Source organism: Solea senegalensis, linkage group LG16 (genome assembly GCF_019176455.1).
Source record: "Solea senegalensis isolate Sse05_10M linkage group LG16, IFAPA_SoseM_1, whole genome shotgun sequence".
In the NCBI taxonomy this organism is placed as follows: Eukaryota; Metazoa; Chordata; class Actinopteri; order Pleuronectiformes; family Soleidae; genus Solea; species Solea senegalensis.
In genome coordinates this window covers 6,750,309-6,771,862 of record NC_058036.1, presented here as the reverse complement: position 1 = coordinate 6,771,862, position 21,554 = coordinate 6,750,309, and the positions used below count along the sequence as shown (strand labels likewise).

The 21,554-nt window shown below is 40.8% G+C and overlaps 1 protein-coding gene and 1 long non-coding RNA gene across 3 annotated transcripts; one reads left to right on the top strand and one right to left on the bottom strand.

The window, feature by feature from the left end:
• The first annotated feature begins 1,061 nt into the window (after positions 1-1,061).
• rps6ka5 (ribosomal protein S6 kinase, polypeptide 5) lies at positions 1,062-19,965 on the top strand. 2 transcript variants are annotated; one of them, XM_044047658.1, is made up of 18 exons: positions 1,062-1,127; positions 1,209-1,360; positions 4,698-4,769; positions 4,867-5,085; positions 5,207-5,322; positions 5,662-5,763; positions 5,992-6,075; positions 6,178-6,281; positions 6,376-6,526; positions 6,715-6,876; positions 8,430-8,555; positions 10,002-10,135; positions 11,041-11,134; positions 12,033-12,203; positions 13,464-13,655; positions 14,566-14,725; positions 16,415-16,578; positions 17,257-19,965. In XM_044047658.1, exons 2-18 carry the CDS (start codon positions 1,291-1,293, stop codon positions 17,551-17,553), a joined length of 2,418 nt encoding a protein of 805 aa, XP_043903593.1. In that variant the 5' UTR covers positions 1,062-1,127; positions 1,209-1,290; the 3' UTR covers positions 17,554-19,965. The 2 variants fall into 2 exon arrangements, with proteins under 2 accessions (XP_043903593.1, XP_043903594.1); XM_044047659.1 differs by lacking the exon at positions 16,415-16,578 and having other exon boundaries at positions 17,257-17,315.
• LOC122783025 lies at positions 9,880-17,965 on the bottom strand. The gene is made up of 3 exons (XR_006361998.1): positions 17,909-17,965; positions 12,045-12,221; positions 9,880-10,247 (listed from the first exon to the last, which is right to left on the bottom strand). It is a non-coding gene; the product is annotated as an uncharacterized LOC122783025 (long non-coding RNA).
• Positions 19,966-21,554: the final 1,589 nt, after the last annotated feature.

Here is a 21,554-nt window from a genome sequence, read left to right as displayed (position 1 = left end):
AAGACTTTTAAGACTTCAGGTTTAAAAAGAAAGAAAGAAGCAAAGCTCACTATAAGTCAAATGAAAACACAAACTGAAATGGACAAAATTGAAAATAACCAAATTAACTTGAACTTTGCTTCTTATCTTATCTACATCTCTGTATGCAGATGTTTGTACCTCTTCTGACAGGAACTGGTTATTCTTCTTATATGCTGTTACTCAATTACAGTTTCATACCACTGTCTACTCGTCATGTGACCAATCTAAATCTTCTCAATTGCTTTTTAAAAGTGTATCATTTCAAAGTAACTACTACATTACTACTACTAGCACCACTTCTGCTGCTGTTGATAACAATAACAATCATTTCTATATTTATTATATTATATATTATATGACAACGTTTTCCCTCAGTACAGGAAAAGGTTAGGAAAAGTTTATAGACAGAAAGTATTATAATAATACAATAATTGATATTATTTTGTCCTTCATTAGAGAAAATGCATGATAATACAATCAATGTATAGTTATTTACTTCTTCCTGAACAGAATAATGTGGTTTAATGTTATGTTTGATTCATTCCTGACTCTGTCTCACATTTGGGTATAAAAGTGTGAATTCAGTTTGTTATTTGCCAAATAAATGACAACAACATTTTTTAGTTTTAAACAAATGTTTTGATATATTTCATGTTTTTATGGCAGGAGGTGTAATACATTTGTTAGACACTGTATATAAGAGTTTAAGTTTCCTAACTTCAACAAAATAGTAATACACAGTATGTGTTGGCACTCGCAACCAACTGATGCCTTCAGCATATTTTCTGAGGTAAATCTAAAATAAAGTTACACGTCTGGTCTAGATTCAGGTGTTTATTTTTAAATGCATTTGATTTCACTTCAACTTTCACTGGTCTGACTAGTGACAAGATGTTGTACGAGGCACGTGAACGCAGCACGAGTCCCATTTTTGTGAAGGGCGGGATAATGTGACGTCGCAAAAAAACGGGATCCAATCAGAAGCCAGATTGTCATGTAGCAACACCAATCAGCGAAGAGGGACTCGCTGGTTGCGAAGGTGGTGGTAGTGGTGGTGGTGGTGATGTGCTGGAGCAAGTGTTCCCTCCAGGCTCACTGGATGCCAGGTTTGACAACGACATTTCTGCCCATTTATCTGCCAACTTTAGCGCCGAACTCATAAGGTGTTATCTCGCTGTATATTTCAGCTCTAGCATGTTCCTATCGTAAACTGCGGCGCGAGTTGGAGGCAGCTGTGCGTGACAGGCATCTTTGAAGCACGAAATTACGATGCCATCCCCGATGGAGGGATCTTCCAGAGAAGGTGACCTGTTTACTGTGAAACATGAGCTGAAACATGGTGAGTGAGCTGCTTTTGAACTTTTCATGCTGCACATTTTTATTTATTTTGTGTGCGGTGGTGGGTTTATCTGCCGGAGACACGTGTCTGTCTGAGGAGACATGTTAGCAGCTTAGCTCGAGGAGGAGTAAACTGTCACTGGCACTATTGGGCGCTAACGAGATGTCCAAAAATGGCAGAGGAGAGGCTAATGAGGGTGAGCGGTAACATTACAACATTATATGACTGCCCTCTTTCTTGTCTAGTAACGATAACTCACGTAAACAAATGTTATCTAACAGTTCCACTCGCCCTATCTCACTCCTGACTCAACACAGGTGATAATAACATTAGCATAAGCAAGTTGTTAACGTGTCATTAGGTAAAATCTGACATTTGGCAGATATTTCACTGGGTTTATGTCACTGTCAACGCTGTCATTTGTTTCCAAACGAGTTGTGTTTTTATTGTTATGTTTGAGCTGTTGCAGCTAACCTCTGCTCATCATAGGCACTGAAGAGCAGCTGCAGTGCAGTCAAGAAGCTAACGTTAGCTTGGTTTTTGCCTGGACCTTGTATACAGGGGTGAACCTTCACTGTTAAATATGAATATTATTATATGTTGTATGCCTGTAATACTGACTGCACTTTGTTAGTTTTGTCTGTCTGCAGCTCTTGCTTTGGCCAGGCCACCTTTTTAATCTCAATGAGGCTTTCCTGGATTAATGAAGCTTATAATAATTGTGATAATGATAATTTATCTGTAGGTTAACCCTGTTTGATACACGGTAGTTGCCTCTTGGTGAAACTTTGTCACTATTTGTTAGTTGGGTGGCCCAAATTAAACATGCACAGGATGCAGCAACACTTTCATTTACAAGGCTATTTTGGGTAAACCGCCTCTACATCAGCTCTAAATTAGAAAGCTTAAAGAACACTTATGTCAGAGGTCTCAAACTTGTGGCCCCCCCAGTAGATTTCATCCAAGTCCAATTTATATTTTGTATTCTCACAGATTAATATAGCATCATGAATATCTTTTTCATTGTGAACTACTGATACAGTATATCCTCCCAATTCAAAGTAAACACTTTTATTTTGACATTCTGTGAAATATTGTCACAAATATCCCAATTTCCCGTATAATAATAATATAATAATATGTGTTGTTGCTCATTTTGACCAGGATTATTAATCTCAATGGATAGTTCCTGGATAAATAAACTGTTGGAGACCGTTAACTGAATCGATTGTAAGAGGAAAAGTGAATAAATGTTGACCTGACCCATCTGAAAATATGACTCAATAAGGATAATCCAAATCAGATTCAGTTGTAGTCATTGATGCAGGCTCCATTCATTTGTAGTTGAGTTTAAGTAACAGTAATATACAGTCTACTAAGTGGATGCAGAGGGGCTGCTGAGTGAAGTTGAAAACTGCCTCAGCTGTAACTGGTTTATAATGACACATTACTGCTGTTCAGGCTGCAACATGACTGTGCTGCACCCCACCATTCATTGCCCTGCCCTAAATAATGCAGCCTGTCTAGTTATCAGTGGCACTTGCTTTTTTTTTTTCTCAAACGTCAGATTTCATACAGAGTTTAATCCACTGAATCAGCTCAACTTTGCATCCGTGTTGTTACATTTGAATTGATGGAGATAGTGTAGTAGAGCTAGAGGAAGCACATAGGGAGCTCTAAAACATCGTATTAAGTATTTTGCACTCAGACAGACAAACACGAATAAACACATCAATAAATAAATAGCCTCCTTGCTGTGATAAAGTAAAAAGTATAACGACTTAATCCATACAGACAGGCCAGACCTTTGTTTTCTTGTATATGCATTATTGTAGTATCTATAAACACAAGTTAATTCCCTTGAGCTTCTTCCCCGCTGGGTATGAGTAATAGATAATAGATAAACACTTTACAAATGAAATGTCAACCCACTGTTGCTGTTGTAATACCTTAATATGAGGATATTGATATTTTCTCCCGCGTAAACAGAAGAGGTTCCTCTTGTGTAGCAGGAAGCCACAGTCTGTTCATCTATTAATAAACACCAAAATCAAACTTGGCCTTGACAACAAGTGTGTCACGTAACCTAAACCTCTGACCCTTTTTAATTATCAAGGACAATCTTCTTTATTTGAAAGTATGCAGTATGCAGTTGAATTTCCTCGGAGTTGCATCATTTATTCTCGCGTGTGTAACAGGAGACACATGCAACGATGAAATTAGCTGCATCAATTGCTCACTAGCCTATTTCCAGAGTGCGAGACAGAAGGAATGTGTTCACTACAATGGCTATGCATGTCAGAGAGCATGGTATGTTCAATCAGCTGTGTGTGGAGACTATGATGTACAGAGACAGGAGAAGGCAGTGCCGGCGTGTGCTGCTTTTACGAATGATCTTAGTTGGAGGATAATGACATTTTGCAGGTTAATGTAGCACATTTGCTTGTTGCAGATGCACGCGAGATTATCTTTTACTGCTGATTATTTGATAGAGTTCAAACCGATTTTGTGGCGTGTGCTGCTGTCGGTCAGGTGCAGTCACTTTTGAAACCTAGATCTTTTTAAAGCTTCTGCTCTCTTTTTTAAATTGTTGCTCCTCCAGTCTTAAGCTCTCTTTTCCATCTCCTTTTATTTATTTATTTATCTTTTTTTTTTTAGCTTTGCAGCATTGGACTTAATTTGCTTTACATGTTCACCTTGTGGCGGCCATGAAAGGTGATCGGTCCTGAATGTGTTTACATCATGGCTGTATTTACAGGAATGCATAAGCAACGAGAATATCTCTATTGACTGTGAACAGAGATTGATCATAATCATCACTGAAATGTCAGGTCATAGCTAGTATCGTATCAAATTCTATCACTATGGAGCAGTTGTATTGCAGCAAACTGCTAATAAAGGGGTTTCTAAAGTCTTTTTATACCCTACATTTCATATAATACAGTTGCATCCAAATTTGTACGTCTTCAAAAATGGTCTTTTGTTTTATGTGTTGTCGTTATTGGTGAACGCTATACTAATTATCCAGTCTCATACGGTGTTAGTTATTTATAATTAGTCTCGGTTTGAAATATATGCACTTCACAAGCGAAAGCGCCGTCAGTGTAGTGAATATGACCCAGATCAACAGCCGGTGGTGAATCAGCAGTAATAATAATTCTACCTCATGTACAACAGGCCGTTTTCCAGTTATTGCTACACACTGATGTGTTATTGTCTTGGCGAGTGTTTGACTTTAATAAGTGTGTGCCGTTTGCTTTTGTTTCTTCTTCTTTGACTTGTTATTGAAACCGTGTAACAAAAAGCTTTATTTTTATCATCTGTGCTTCGACTTCAGCCAACCTTACGGGCCATGTAGAGAGAGTGGGCATTGAAAACTTTGAGCTATTAAAGGTGCTGGGCACAGGAGGTGAGTACTACAGTTCTGCGTACAAGGCAGCGCTTCAACGTCTTTGGAATGATAAAAAGTACGACTAAATCTGTCCCTGTCGATGTTTGACCACCAGCATATGGCAAAGTGTTCCTGGTCAGGAAAGTGAGCGGCCATGATGCGGGAAATCTGTACGCCATGAAGGTGCTGAAGAAGGCCACGATTGTACAAAAGGCGAAGACTGCGGAACACACGCGCTCAGAGAGGCAAGTGCTGGAGCACATCCGCCAGTCTCCGTTCCTCGTCACACTTCACTACGCCTTTCAGACGGATACGAAGCTCCACCTCATTCTCGGTGAGGATACGTTTCACACTTTGTGTCGGTGAAATGAGCGGTCAAGTGACGTCAAATGTCACATTCTAAGCAGACAAAATGTTGACGACCCACATTTGTGTGATGATGTCTTTTCTTATAGATTATGTAAATGGCGGAGAGCTCTTCACCCATTTAGTTCAGAGGGTGCGATTTAAGGAGCAAGAAGTGGCCCTCTACAGTGGAGAGATAGTGTTGGCACTGGAGCATCTACACAAGGTAACCTCCATATTTAACTAGGGCCGCAGCAAGTACATGATTTATCAACAATTTTGCCAATCAATCAATCAATAATTAAAACAAGCGTTCCGAGTTATCAGCTTCTTAAATTGTATCATATTATATTACATTAGGCTTTATTGATCCCGCACTGGGGACATTCTCATTGTTATTGTTTTAGTGAGAAATATAAAATAACATCGACATATGAATCGATGATGAAAATAATCATTAGTTGCAGCCTGATATTAAACACAATTAAACTGTCTCTTCACAATGTACATTTAGTCCATAACTACTTCATAACCTATCTTCTTTTTTGTTTGTTTTTTGGTGCAGCTTGGCATCGTTTATCGGGACCTAAAACTTGAAAATATTCTACTGGATTCAAATGGTCACATAGTTCTCACAGACTTTGGCCTCAGTAAGGAGTTTGATCAGGTACAGTAAGTCTCAAGTGATATGTGTAGAAGAATTCTCCCCCCAACAGCTTTTCATTTTTAATATCAACAAAACTGTAATTCAATCAATTCAAGAATAACATTTAGTTGGGAAACCAGGTCTTTTAAGCCGTCTACAACGTCCAAATGGAGACTATTAATCTCTGTGTTTTATAAATATTGTCTAATAGGGGCTTATTGTTGCAATTGTGTGCTTTGTTTTAAACAGGTGGACAGGGCTTTCTCTGTCTGCGGCACCATTGAATATATGGCGCCAGAGATTGTGGAGGGAGGAGAGTCTGGACATGACAAGGTTTTTTTTTTTTTCACTCTTCCCTCCTGATGAGTGCACTCTCCAGTGACTCTTTTAGTCTCTTAAATCTAACTCGCGGTTGTTTGCGTTCATGCGTTCCAGGCAGTGGACTGGTGGAGCCTTGGCGTGCTGATGTACGAGCTTTTGACTGGCGGATCGCCCTTCACTGTTGACGGTCATGAGAACTCTCACACAGATATTGCCAAGTATGGATTCTCCCTCCTGACCGCCCAGCCGCAAAATATTCGCGTTATTTCCTAATCGCTCAACAACACTGACCACAACTGTCTCATATCACAGGAGGATTTCAAAGAAGGATCCTCCTTTTCCCAAAGATATGGGACCGCTTGCCAAAGACCTCATCCAGCGACTCCTCATCAAAGATCCAAAGAAGAGATTAGGTTCTGGTCCTAATGGAGCAGGGAATGTAAAGAAACACCCATTTTACCAGGTGCATCTCATTGCTTGTCTTGAATCTCTCCCAGTGTTTAGAAAAACTAAACAGCAGTGTGGGCTGTAGCTAGTTCACAATGGGGCCACTTGAGTGAGGAGCATTTGTTTTTGTACTGTGTTAAATAAAGATAAAGAGCAGACTGCAATGGTTTTTTTCTCTCTCTTTTTTTTTTCTATTTACTTTAGAAAATTAACTGGGAGGACTTGGCTGCCAAAAAGGTGCCCGCCCCATTCAAGCCAGTGATTCGGGATGAGCTGGACGTCAGCAACTTTGCGGACGAGTTCACGGAGATGGACCCGACCTACTCCCCAGCAGCCCTGCCTCAGAACTGTGACCGCATTTTCCAGGTGAAAAGGGAGAGAAAGGGTGTGTCACCGGGTTTTTGTAAGAATTTTTTGACATTGAATCTTCCGAAAAACACACGTTCACAACAAGGGTGCCCTTTGAATACTAGAAACGGGGGTTGTTAGCAAGGCCCTTGCCTAACGTACATATAAAAGGCTTATTCCAAGGCTAGGAAAAGAAGAAACAATTTTTGTTTTAAGGCGATTATACACTTGTACAGACATACTTAAGAGTAATGTATTCAATTTCTATTAGTAAATCCTTCTCGGTCTTACGCACTGGACCTTTAACAGACAAGAATATTCCTTTGTGCGTCTCGCAGGTCACTGCACAGGACAGTTTTTTTTCTTCTTGCCTCTCTTTTGTGCCGGTGTTTGCCCGGGCTTTGGTTGCAGGCAGAGTGAAAATGTTGACATGGTTGGGGGGAAAAAAAAAAGGCATTATACGTTATCCACTTTTTGTTTGTGACTATATTTGACATAGTCAACAGCTATTGAAGTAATCAAGTGAAGTTTTGAATGTCCTCAAAAGGTTGCTGTAAGTCAACATGAGTCTGTCTGTGTGCATTGGTATTCAAATTGACTAAAGGGTCTTTTATTGGTGTAATTGCTGCCATATGCAGCTCTCATTGAAGTAACAGATGTGAATGACTATTTTTGATGTAGCTTTGAACCATAATATGGCCCGCGACACCGTGCCAGCTGATGGCTGTCTGATGTATTGCATGAAATTTCAACTCTGATTGCCTTCTGGATCCTTGAGCTCGGTAGATCAATAGATCCATTAACGGGCTTTTCTCGTGGAATAAAAGGTTACACTTTGAGAGCATCACCACGTCTGTCTCGGTTACGCCTTCGGTCTTTGATTGCCAACTTCATCTTGGCTTTTTTTTCGCTCTCAGCTGCCATTCACATAGTCTGAAATTTTGCGGTCTTTATAATTTGCAAGCCTAGCAATCTCTGCGATAACGACAGCAATCCCAATTTTAAGCCGTGCACTTGCTCCCCCACAGTGCCTCACAAAACAAAATTAAAATTGCATTAAGAGCGCCAAGATGTAATTTCACAGCAGAGCAATCAAATATTCAAGCCTGGCAATTTAGGGCATCTCATTCATTCAACATCCATCCTTCCGTCCATCCGTGGCTGTCACTACATACCACACAGCTGTGTGTGTGTGTGTCAGGGGAGAAAGGGAGCGAGAGATTAATGCCAGCTCAAAGCTCTGGGCTCCTCACAGCTGGAATTATGCAGGCGGTGCTTCACAATGACAGGCCTGACAATAGGAACAGCTGGACAGCCACTGTCACTCACACATCAACCAAAATTGGGCTCATTGTGGAGCTGACAGGCTGGTTTTGATAAAGAGACAGTTGAAGGAAAGCGCACAATGACTTCAAGTTATACAATAACATTGGAAATATGTTAATACATTAGTTTGTCCTCTAATAAACTTCTCTTGGGTTATTAACAGCGTTTCCTATTTTCTCTGCATTGTCCAGTACGTCTTGGTAAAAAAATGTAAACATAAGGAGTTTGTGTTGCTTTCTGTGCAGGGCTACTCTTTCATGGCCCCCTCCATCCTGTTCAAAAGGAATGTGGTGATGGACGACCCTGTCCAGCTGTGTGGGGGCTCAGAGAGGCCAGGCTCTGCTGCGGTGGCCCGCAGCGCCATGATGAAGGTAAGATAAATGGACTTGGATCCTCCCGCACAAACACACTTAAGCTAATGGCAGATGAGTCCTTTTATTTCCTTCCTTCCTCCCCATCCCACTAAAATTATTTGTCTCTACTGTACTTCAGATTGAGTTTTTCGGCATCATAAAGTGCAACATAAGGCCTAAGTTATTGGGACATATTAAGTGGCTGCTTCACAAGTTTACCTTTTCAATATTTGTCATCACATTTGTCATGTGGGAGATAGAGGTTCTAAATAATCATCAGAGTGGGTGTTAGCCAAGTGTTATTTATCAACAACCTACTGTATTACAGTACAGTTTATACTCTTTTATTCTTGGGTACAGTTTTCTTTATATTCTAATCTACTTCCCTCTTTATTTTTATCTTTATTTAAATTTAAATTCAAATTTCTATCTTGTTTTTAGCGCAGTTTTCATGTCACCGACAACGTTCGTGTGACAAATAAACAAATTTTGACTCTTGAATAACCAACTTGAACAGTAACCTTACAAAGTGATGGAGCAACAAACAACAAACAATGAAGTCAATAACATCATAATAATAATGATAATCCAGGCAAACTATTTAAATTATCTTTACAAAATTGTGCTGACAAACATGTCGGCGACAAACGTTGCATTTCAGCAACAGGAAGTTGGATAACAATCTTTCTTGTGGGGCATTTGTTTTGCTTATTCAAATGATTTAAATTAGCTCGTGTTATTTGAATGTCTTCTTGTGCTCATTTTGACTGTGATGTTTGTTTATTTATGTGCACGCTTTAAAGAAAATGACGAGATTTTTAATGAACACCGCAGTTTTAAAGTTTGGTCAGTTTTAGTGGTAAAGTCGAGTGGACTTGTTTTCAAGTCTCTACCTGATGAATCTTTTTATTACAAAATGAACTTACTGACACTGACTACCCAGAAGGAGGGAAAGTTCTGAGTTGCTTCTTCTATTTTTTCCATGCCACTTCCTCTTTTTGAAAAAGAATATTTTGAATATGTTACACAACAGACAGTTTACTAGGTTCGTCATAGAGTAGTTTTCATCAGGGATTGCTGATTACCAGGGAACATGCATTAAAAAAAGCATTGATATGGAATATTTATGTATTATCCTATTTAGTTTGGACACTTGGATTTGGAAATAATACATAATTTAGGGCAGATATTTATGCCTGTGGGTTCTATATGTGGGTAGATATATTAAGGACATGACCTCTATAATATAAATAGTTATATGTGTCATAAGCTGTTACTAATAAAACCAATGGCCTACATTAAAGTATTCCCCACAGATCAATATACTGTATATCACACCAAAGAAGACATTTAATCGAAAAGACACAAAACGATTGAGGTTGTTTGCAGTTGTTTGTCACTCTGATGTCAGTCCACATTAATATTTGACCGGAGAACTCTTGTTTGTTCCCCCCCCCTCGACAGGACTCGCCCTTCTATATGAGTTATGAGATGGACCTGAAGGACAGCGCTCTGGGAGAAGGCAGCTTCTCAATCTGCAGACGCTGCACGCACAAGAAGACCGGGCAGAAATACGCCGTCAAAATTGTCAGCAAGAGGTACGAGCGCACGTCCTGCTCCCTCAGGCGCGTTAGTCATCGACGGTCGTTATGGCTCCTCTGTGGCGTGGACAGTCTTTGCTGGACACGTCGGACAACCGCCTCCTTCTCTCTGTGGCAGAAAGTGGACAGTTGTTCTAAACGACTCGAACCAAAGTTCTCCGATTTTTCTTTTGGTTTGATAAAATGTGAGTGCAAGAGCTGCCAAAGTTCATGTGATAAATAAGCTGGGGTACAAGTGACTTTGGCGAAAGTAGAAATAATAGTAATAAACATAATCACATCAAAAGGAAGCTTATTTGTCCACTCCCAAACTTGAAAATATCCCTCTAAGGGTAAAAACACATACAGTTATTAATTGATAACTAAATTGTCTACAAAATCAGACAGGTTTTTAAGAGACATGGATCGAAATTTATCAACATTTTATGACTTTTTATGGCCCAAACAAGTAATTTATTGATGGAGGAAACAATCAAGAGATGAATCCATTATGAAAAGAATCGTTAGTTGCAGCCCTACGTCAGATTACGACAGCCCTGAAATGCACTTCTGCTCTCAATCTGACTTGTTTTTGTTGACAGGATGTACTAATAGTACAGCATGTCCTTTTCACAGCAGCAGTATATTGGAATGTGGCTTTTGAGGTTATTTGTAAAAATGACAGAGCACAAGAAAACGCCAGCCCGACACAACTGACTTCAAAAAAATATGCTCCATATAAACGCCATATTTAAAATGTCATTGTGTTATAGATGCAGTGGCAGGGGATCGTTTCCTGTCCACTCGCTTCTTTTCAAACGCCTGCTTCAGCAAAATCAAAACCATGGCACATTAAACTGATCCTGTTTATTTTCAAATATATTCAATAAATTCATTTATATTGCATTTTTCTCTCTCTGTAGAATGGAAGCACAGACCCAGCGGGAAATAGCGGCGCTGAAACTCTGCGACGGTCACCCCAACATTGTCAAGTTACATGAAATTTACCACGACCAGGTAAAGTTCACCGCCGTGGGTACGTTTGAACAAATAGAAATTCTGGTTTTGCCTGTGGGGATCGGAGCCTTATTAAGTCCTGGATCTGGAACAAGGCAGATTAATGAGGGGGGTGCTGGAAGCCCTCGAGGTATATCTCTGTATCTCTTTATGTGTTGTCCCATAAACATCCCCGCAATGTGCTCGATATTTCTCTTCACGCTTATTTTTACACTGCAGCTGTGTTCCGCGCACAGCGGAATAAAAGCAACCTATTTTTCCTTGCGCCGCTAAACGAGCCCCACACTTGACCCAAACGGCGCGCGCATACGTTTCCGAATGCAGCTTTTGCCGCCGTTATTGGGAAGGTGCGTCTGCGTCTCTGACTGTGCGCAGGTTCATTAGCTGCAGCCCTTCAAGCCCACGAGCACCACTTTAGCCCTGATGAGCTCAGTGGGGTTATTACTGTATCTCAGAGGCCCGTGACCCAGATCAAAGCAGCGCTGCCTCGCCTCGCCTCGACAGAGTCCTGCCTTTGTTCCTCAGACCCCAGCACTAATGAAAAACTCTACCCCCAAACTGTTCCTATTCCCACTCTGTTTGGCTCCTTTCACATTTAATCCAGCATTATTGTGTTGAATGAAACGACAACAAAACAATCCTATCCACGTTATTGCAGCTTTGTTAACATAAATCTGTTTTGATGGTTCACTGTTGATACAGTGGTTAATTAACGCAAACACGTCAATATTTGTACTTTTCCAACTCTTAAAGGAACGTTTGCACCCATCACACTCTGTCAAAGCCGGTCAAAGCATAAAGGTTACGTATGGGTGTCGCACAAGTTGGGGGGAGTTGTAAATATGCTCTGTGTGTGTGTGTGTGTGTGTGTGTGTGTGTGTGTGTTTGTTTGCTGCAGCTGCACACGTACCTGGTGCTGGAGCTGCTCGGTGGAGGGGAGCTCTTGGAGAGGATTCGCCGAAAGCAACATTTCAGCGAAACCGAGGCCAGCCGCATCATGCGCAAACTGGTGTCTGCCGTCAGCCACATGCACGATGTAGGAGTGGTGCATAGGGACCTTAAACCGGAGGTACTGGACTTGTGTATTCTGCAAGAAACGAGACAGTTTGGAGAATTGATTTTCTTCTGCATTGTACAGATTGATTAAGATTAACTAGAAGGCTCTTTCTGGGGTAATGTAAAAAAAATCATACAGTCACTCACTCACTCACTCATGCATGCCAGTTACAGGTCTACAATCCAGTGATTGTACACATAAAAATGACAAAAATACAAAGTTTAATCATTGTATCTTCAATTTCAACCAAATGAAAATCATTTAACCTACATTTCACTGGATCTTTAAATTGTTCTACTCAACACGAGCTGAAACAATTACTCAATTATTAATCAATCTCTAAATGAATCAGAAACTATTTTGATAATCAATTAATCGGTTTGAAGCTTTTTTTCATTATTAAAGATTTCTGATTGTTTTCAATATTTTCTGGTTTCATTAAAACTGAATTATTTTGGTTTGAGGACAAAAGCAAGACATCTGAGAACACCATCATTTCCAGGTTTGACCAAACGATTACTCGATTAATCGAGAAAATAATCGACAGATTAATCGATTATGAAAATAATCGTTAGTTGCAGCGCTATACCTGACACCTGAGGCTCAAAATGTGTTGAGGTTTGTGTTTTTTTTTGCTTATTTTATCCATAAAAGGGCTCGAAAATGTCCTGTCAGTAAGTGCTTTTGCCCATTTTCCCAGAATATCTTCCAATATCTGGCATTTATTTACAATTTACTGCACGTTAAAATAAAAACAACAAAAGTTTTATTGGGAAAAAACACGAACCCCAGATTTTGCGTGTTAAATTTGAGATTTGAACAGTATAAAACATATTTAAAATAACATTTGCTTGAGTTTTTGTCCAAAAACAGGACAAAGAAAATGGAAATTGGAATTTCTTTTTTCATAAACCGTTGGAATTTTCCCAATAGTAATTACGCTAATGCAAAATGCGCTTAATTTAGATTTTTCTAAATTAGGGCAGGCCCACCTGCAATACCTCCAAGGCCCATTAGTGGGCTGCGTGCCACAGTTTGGGAAACAATGGACTAGATGATATTATTATTATTACTTTTTTAAAAACACAAAGAATTCAGTGGTTTTCTGAACTCAATGTGTTTTGACAGTTTAAACTGTCTTCATATAACTTAAGTAAGAATCTGGTCCCATACTGTAAGTCTTTGATATACAATGCAGTACGCTGAAGTGGCCAAGTCCCCCCCCCGAGCAGAAAGAAATAATAGCCGCCCGTGTCTGCAATTGCTCCACAGAATCTGCTCTTCACAGACGAGAGCGAGAACTCCGAGATCAAAATCATAGACTTTGGCTTTGCCCGCCTCAAGCCGCCAGACAATCAGCTCCTGAAGACGCCGTGCTTCACGCTGCAGTACGCCGCGCCAGAGATACTCAAATACGACGGTTATGATGAGTCCTGTGACCTCTGGAGTCTGGGGGTCATTCTGGTGAGTGTCACGCTCAAGTTATACCCACATACAAGTCGCTGGATCCTTACCCTGTCAAAAAAGGCATGAAAAATCACATATATTGTATCTTATACCTACTTTTAAACAAATAAAATGTACTGAAGGGAAAGTAGGTGGCAATAGGGGTATGATGTTGAACATTTATGCAAACAAACACATATCATTGTCCTCTCCGGCTCTACCACCGTCGGGATCCTGTGGTGAGCTGACACAGTTTTTATCGTTCGCCACAGAGCGAGGAGCCACCAACACGCGGCTCTCGGAGCCAGTGAAGGCGTCGCGTCCCCGTCGCACAAAATGTCACTCTTGTTCCGCCCTTCTCTGTTGTTCAGGAGGAGGAAAATTAGGAGTAGGAGCGTGTACACAGAGATACAGGGAGTTGAGAGAAGGGTTTGTAAAGCTGGCCAGTCATCTGTGCTGAGCTTAGTCTCTAAAGCGCTGATTCGCACCGTTGCCCCCCTGGGGGCGTTATAGTAGTAGTGTGCCTCATGCAGCTTTGATGAAATGGCTGCTGACAAGCTGTGCGCACAATGCCCTGGAAGCAAAGCATCGAAAAGAGTGAGATGGAAAGAGAGAGAGAAAGAGAAAAAGAGAGCGATCCTCGTCTGCTCAAAAGTGGGCCGTTCACAACTATAAGTCGTTTTAATGAGAAATCCGAGGGCAGATGTACACAGGTGTGGTTGTTTTTAGTGCTGCTTCAACAACGTGCCGCAACACCCGCGTGGAACATGCACAAAAAGCTCTTCATTAATTCAACATTAGATGTTTTACACGCTTTCTCCTCCACACGACGACTGCACAAACTATCTTAGATTTACCGCTGAAGATAAAACTGCTTGTTCCTGTGGGTGTGACGTGGCAGATGGTGTGTTTTTTGCTCTGTCTGCAGTACACCATGTTGTCCGGTCAGGTGCCTTTCCAGTGTCAGGAGAAGAGCCTGACCCACACCAGCGCTGAGGAGATCATGAAGAAAATCAAACAGGGGGACTTCTCTTTTGAAGGAGAAGCCTGGAGGAATGTGTCGCAGCAGGCCAAAGACCTGATACAAGGTGATGATGCAATGTTGTTTTTTTTGTTTTTTTGATTAATTAATTATATACTAGCTTATATGTTGTTAAATCTAGGGTTCTAAAGTTTAGAAAAGCGAGTTATAGCTGGCTTTGAAAGTGAAAGAATCCAGCCAATACATTGCACCTCCCACTTGGCCCCTCTTGTAAAAGCTCTGGACCCAAAACATTGGAAGTTATTATCTGAAGTGGAGCTGGGAATTTTGGCTGCATGTTTCAATGACTCCCTCTTATCTTTAGGACTGGCTGTCACAACTGATTTCCTGGATCTATTCAATTCAGATCCCGATGTAATTTGATTTTATTTAGAGATCTAATGCTGCAAGTTCTACTGAATTTGACATGGTATTTATTTAATGTGACCACACACTTTAAAAAAAAAACCCTGTTCAAGTTCAAAATATACAGCCAAGAAGCGACCTGAAGTATTTGGCAGAGGGTGCTGTGAGCGAGCTTGACCTGCATCCGTGTCCTTTAGCTCATCAGAAGAAGACAAAAAAAAAAGACATTACATTGTTTTGGGGTGATAATGTACGGAAAGGACCACACAGGAAAAACAGAATTCTCAGAAAACTCAGAATTTCAGACTTTATTCTCATAATTCTGACTTTAAACTCAAAATTTCTGACTTTAAACTCTGAATTTCTGACTTAATTCGCAGAATTCTGACTTTAAACTCAGAATTTCTGACTTTATTCGCAGAATTCTGACTTTAAACTCAGAATTTCGGACTTTATTAGCAGAATTCTGACTTTAAACTCAGAATTTCGGACTTTATTCGCAGAATTCTGACTTTAAACTCAGAATTTCAGACTTTATTAGCAGAATTCTGACTTTAAAGTGAGAATTTGGACTTAATAAAGTCAGATTTCTGAGTTTAAACTCAAAATTTAAACTCAAAATTAAAGTCAGAATTCAGAGTTTATTCACAGAATTCTTATAGTCAGAACTCAAATATGTTTTTCCTGCGTGGCCCTGATCCTCTTCCGTAATAATGTAGCGCCACCGAGTGGACAATCACAACACCACAGCATCTGAACAGCAGCATGTGGAAGTATTTGGCCGACCGCTCGAGCTAACGGCTAACGATATAGCGAGCATCAGGAGTTTGTCAGGTTGTTCCAAAGAAATCGGAACTTAACCCAGAATGGATGAGCAGGCTGCCTGGATTTATTTTGATTTCATGGCTGTAGAATTGTTAAAAACATCGGGCGAGAGGCGGGGTCACACCCTGGACAGATCGCCAGTCCATAGTTCTTGAATTTTCTAGATATCACAAACGGTCTAGGAGTAACGGTAATGAGAAGTACGCTATGCCAAATCGTGTCGGCGAGGGTTAAAATGAGGGTTTCAAGTTATGACCAGGCCCATAAGTTACGATGAGATCAGAAATGCATTATGGGACAAGACCAGAACATGTTTTAAAGCTGATCAATGAAATATTAAAATCAGTTTTACTCTAATTCATGACCGTCAGCATTTCTTACGATTCCCTAACAAACCGTTCTCAAAAAAAGAAATAAAGTAGGAATCATTTCAGTGCCAGGAAATGTGAGTAAACAAAGCATTAGCTTCAGCTCACAAAGTAGGTTAAACTACCTGCCGAGGAAAATCACTTCCCCTCTGTTCCGAGCAGTGAAGGTCATTCCGTGCGTCTTCTTGTCCCCGCAGAGCTGCTGACAGTGGACCCAAACAAGCGGATTAAAATGTGTGGTCTGCGTTACAATGCCTGGCTCCAGGACGACAGCCAGCTGTCCTCCAACCCACTCATGACCCCGGACATTCTGGGCTCTTCCACCGCCTCTGTGCACACTTACGTCAAAGCTACCTTTCATGTAAGAACAGACCATAGATCCCTTCCTGTTGTTCTGAGCAGTTTTATAACCCTTTTAAAACCGAAAATGAAGAATTAATAGATTATTAGATCTTGAAGTTGATTCCATCAAACGGAAACAAAAGCAATGATTACAGTTTTAACATTTTATGAAACAATAATGATCTTAATATCATTCCCATGAATTACCTTGAGAGCCGCATAAGCAAAAAAAAAAGGGGGGGCGCAAGAGAGCTGAAGCTGCACAATGGACAGAGATTATAATGGGATTGAGTTATCATTATCATTATTACAGAAGTTAAGTAAAGTCACAAAGATATTCATAGATTAGATTAGATTAGATTAGATTGAAACTTTACTGTCACAGTTTCAAGCGAGGGTGCGCTCCATTTGCTTACCCAGCTGTCCCAAGTTGTTGACGGGAATGATACTAAACCCACCAATTTCATGACCACAAATTAGAGTTTATAGAGATTATTAGAGATTATTTACGATTGGTGCATCCCTATAAACATAAATCATTCATACAAATCTAAATAACTGGCTCATCAGTCCGTGTACTTGACACCGGACTGATTTTCTTTTTAAGACAATAAAACCAAAATCGGAAAACGAAGCCATCTCCGGTCATATTCACGGACCCTCATCAGTCCCCCTCCTCCTTCTTTTTCTGTCCCAGGCATTTAACAAATGTAAGCGGGAAGGTTTCCGCCTGCAGACGGTGGACAAGGCGCCACTCGCCAAGAGGAGGAAGATGAAGAAGACGAGCACCAGCACAGAGACGCGCAGCAGTTCCAGCGAGAGCACCCACTCCTCGTCCTCGTCCTCCCAGTCTCAGGAGAAAGCGTCCCCAGGGGCCGACGCCGGTCTGCGGCCTCCCAACAGCACTCCTCCTCTCACCACACCTGTCCACACACCCGTGGCACTGGGAACAGACTCCGCGCCACCGGCCTTTCACTTCTCAGAGGGAGAGTGAGAGGGAGAAACCAAGAGATTCCCGACTGTTTTGCAAACAGGAGTAAAGGCTCAGACCGGAGTAGAGACAACTCTCTTCCCTTTACCCTCCGTCGTCCCCCGTCCCCCCCGGCAACCTCCCTGCCTCTGGCTCAATTGCATGGACGTCTGCACGTCTCCGAAATACCAAGCATGCAGCAGGAGCAGCAACCGTCGCCTCAACATCAAGTCAATTAGCCGCCACTAGCAATAGCCTGTTCATTTTCTTTCTCCGTCACCGTCACACACACACACACACAGGCAGACCGTCTCAATCAGGGACTGGACCAGGGAAAAAGTTGTCACCGATGTCCAAAAATGAAAAGGGCTGCACTTACTGCCACAGGTCCGGACAGACGGCAGTGTTTGTCGACGCCTCCAGAGCTTGTTTTTCCTATAAAAAAAAAAAAAGGGAAAAGTCTTAGTGTTTACATCACGGACGCTTTGTATTATATTTGTCAAAGGGAGGAAAAAGGAAATTTAACTGCAGCGTAACCACGTGGGTCCACTTTCCCGGGGAGAAGACTCTGCAAGATGGAGCCGGGTATTTATATGTGAATTTTACAGACTGAAATGTATTTATGATAATAAGCTATATTGTTAACTTATTTATGGTTCAGATGGATCTGAAAAGAAATAATAATGGATAGAGTAGTATGTTTTTTTGTGTCTCTCTGTCGTCGTCGTCGCACATCAACGCTTCTAGTTCGAGACTAACGCCCGTATGCTGAATTTCAGTTAAACAGAAACAAACACACAAAAAAAAACAGCCAAAATCCTTATGGTTAAGGATTAAAGAAAAGTGTTAGCATCTTTTTGTAAGAAAAACAACGTGGGTGTATTATGTTCTGCTAAATCTGGGGTTTTATTGTTGTGTGGGGGAAACTTGCTGCCTGCGGGGATGTGACCCAACAAGAAGAGCTATATTTAGATCTCGCTCTGCCTCTGATGTGGGAGTGAGACAACTTTGAGAGCCGCAGCTGCTGCTGCTCCACACTGCCTGATCCTTGATTTGGGACTGAGACCAGCGGTGGATTTGCGCACTTGTGTCGTATATAAAACGCTATTAATTGTCTCACGACGGCCAATTGGATTAGGAGGATCTCCAGATCGGCTTAGCGTGTCGAGAGTTTACAGAGATCCTCCGCGATGTCAAGAGAGCGGCTTCCCTTTTTTCAAATATAGCAAGATTAAATAACGGGAGGGGAAAAGAAAAAAGGAAAAGTTTTACTGTACGTGCCAAAAAAATCAGGTAAGATTCAGTGTTGTGGTAAAAGTCGCCACCTGGAGTCTTAAGACTAACCCTTTATGAAAACATCAGGTTTGTGAGGACAGACCTTTAAAAACAAACATTTTGTTCACTTTAAACACTGTCCCTTGCTCCTATCTACTGTGTTTTATTTCCCACGTGACTGAAAATGGAAATCTGCATAATGTGAACCAAAACATCAGCTTCTTACTCTTTTTTCTTTCTTTTTTTTTTCTTTCTTTCTTGATTTATTGCGAGTTTAGTCACTTGCATACTTAAATGTCCCTGATTTCATGCAGGATTTTAAAGGGTTTTTTTACACTTAAGTGTAATGGAGGGGGACTGATTTGGGTGAAACACCCTAATCATGATCTCTCTGACTTGTATTGTGATAACTTCAGCACTTATCAGGCTGTATCGACTGAACTTTGGGGCTGGAGCGTCCTCCGTGGAACCAAAATATCAAAATATGGACTTTGGAAAAGTGATCATTAAAGATTGAATATAAAACAATATTGACTTAAAACAAGAGCATTATAGCGTGAGACGCTACTCTAAAGTGAGGGTGAGAGATTGAAGCGCTTAGCTGGCAGAGAACAGTCAAAACTAATTTATTTGTTCAGCCCAAAATAAAAAAAACAAACATTTCTTTAATGGCCTGAATATCGTAGATGACGTTACAAGACTGTGTGATTTTAAAGGCTCTGTTGACTGTTCTGCTTTTGCACGTATGTGTTGATCTGTATCCATGATAGAATTTTGAAAATACTGTGTTCGGTTGTACAAATATTTTTTCATGTTTTTATGTGAATTTGCTTCTTTTTTCTTTTTTTTTTACCCCTCAAGATGCACATTCTTGTGTTCAACACGTTCAAACACACACTCATCTTCTTCCATTTGAATGCACTCTGAATCGGAACCAAAGCATTAACTGTCGACGCGGCTGCTCCGAGCTGCGCGGGATATTTATTTTGATGCAAAATATGCAAACGCTTTCGTTGTCATCTATTTATGTTGTGATTTTGTCTCGTTTTGAGGATACGCGCGGGATTTTGTCTCCGATTCCTGACAAAATCGTCTTATTTAAATATCCGGCACATTACCATGCTTACAACTATGCATCTCTTCTCACTTTTGCCATTTAAAGAAAAAAAAAAACACCACGTACTGTACATGTACTGTACTTGTACTGTACTTAAATAAAAAAAAAAAAGAGATAGCGACGCACACGCTCCACTGCTCACAAGGAAAAAAGCTCGAATTCTTGCTTTTAATGACTTGGAAGCTGTTGTCTAACTTCGTTCGCATGAGTTCCCTCCCCCGTTGCTGCCTCATTAAGCCTCTTCTCTTTTGTTTGGGTGTATAAATAGCTCGAGTGGAGGAAGAGGAAGAGTGTCCTATATTGAGCTCCCCCCTCTGGGAGCCGTGGCTTTATTAGCTGATGATGTGCTGCAGTGCAGTTTGTTCCAAAGGAGGAAAATACTGTACTCCACTCGGCTGCCTCTGTGGGACCCGGCTCACTTTCTTTGGAGGGGGGGAAACACCAGTGTAGCTCAGACATGGTTCGGTTCAGTGCTGAATTTCAAAACCAGGCCTCCCCCTCCCCCTCCCTGGATGAACAATTAAGACATTTTTTTTTGGATGTCACTGAGGGAAGGAAGGAGTTTGGATGTGAGGAAGTGTTGTCTTTGGAATGTCAGTGAAAGTACTTCTTTATCGAAAGTGTTGCTGTTGTTGTTTTTGAGGTGTGAAAGCAACTGATGAGCGACACCGTTGTATGTGAGGCAGTGTTCATCACAGGGCTGCCGATGTGGCCATTTGTTTGTTTATCTTTTACTATGGGGGTCATATGGAGCTGTCCGTGGTGCTGAACAGGCCAAAACCTCTTGTTTTTGTGACAATATAGAGTCCATCCATCCATTTTCTACTGCTTTATCCTCCACGTGAGGGGCGACATAGGGCGATAGGCAGGGGTTACACCCTGGACACGTCGCCAGTCCATCACAGGGACAAACAACCTCACACCTACGGTCAATTTAGAGTGTCCAATTGATCTAATCTGCATGTTAAAACCCCCACACACACACGGAGAGAAGATGCAAAGAATATAGTGACTTCATTTTCTTTCTCTGTGGTACAACATGAAAAATGTTGATTCATATTTCCCAAATCTCTTGTTTTGTCCAAAACCCCAAATCTATGAAGTTCACTGTCATCAAGGAGCAAAGAAAGTAAAAAAATCTCCACAAGAAAATTCGTTTTTCAATAAAAAAATGCTGAAACCTTTAGTTGGCAATTCATGTATTTGTATAACTAATCTATTAAAGGGCAGCTTCACCCATTTTAAACTTGAATAATAAACGTAAAATCATTATGACGCTGCTGTGTTTGTTTAATACACATTATTTTTCAGACCTTTTACTCAAAAATAGCAGAGTATAGGGCTTTTATTTTTTATTTATAGTGACTTCTTATGTCGACTTTTTGTCAATTTTGTGATTCTTTTTTACAATCTTTAGAGGCTTTATCTCAGATCCACTGTCTGATGATCAAATAACACATTTATCTCTGGAAATTACTATAAAAAAAATAATTGTGATCAAAGAACCCTTTAAAGCATTGATTCCCAGACAGAAGCTTTGGGTTACTTGTATAAAATGATCATGTAATTTGACAAAAAGGATTACAAAGCGTTGTGTGTGTCAGTCTGCTGGCTGTCCACATGGGATGGCAAT

Bases quoted from the DNA above. Each gene is read 5' to 3' on its own strand.
- rps6ka5 (XM_044047658.1), top strand. From the start codon at position 1,291: ATGCCATCCCCGATGGAGGGATCTTCCAGAGAAGGTGACCTGTTTACT. The intron at 11,135-12,032 runs GTAAAGTTCACC...TGTTTGCTGCAG, and splicing joins ATGAAATTTACCACGACCAG to CTGCACACGTACCTGGTGCT. The intron at 16,579-17,256 runs GTAAGAACAGAC...TTTCTGTCCCAG, and splicing joins ACGTCAAAGCTACCTTTCAT to GCATTTAACAAATGTAAGCG.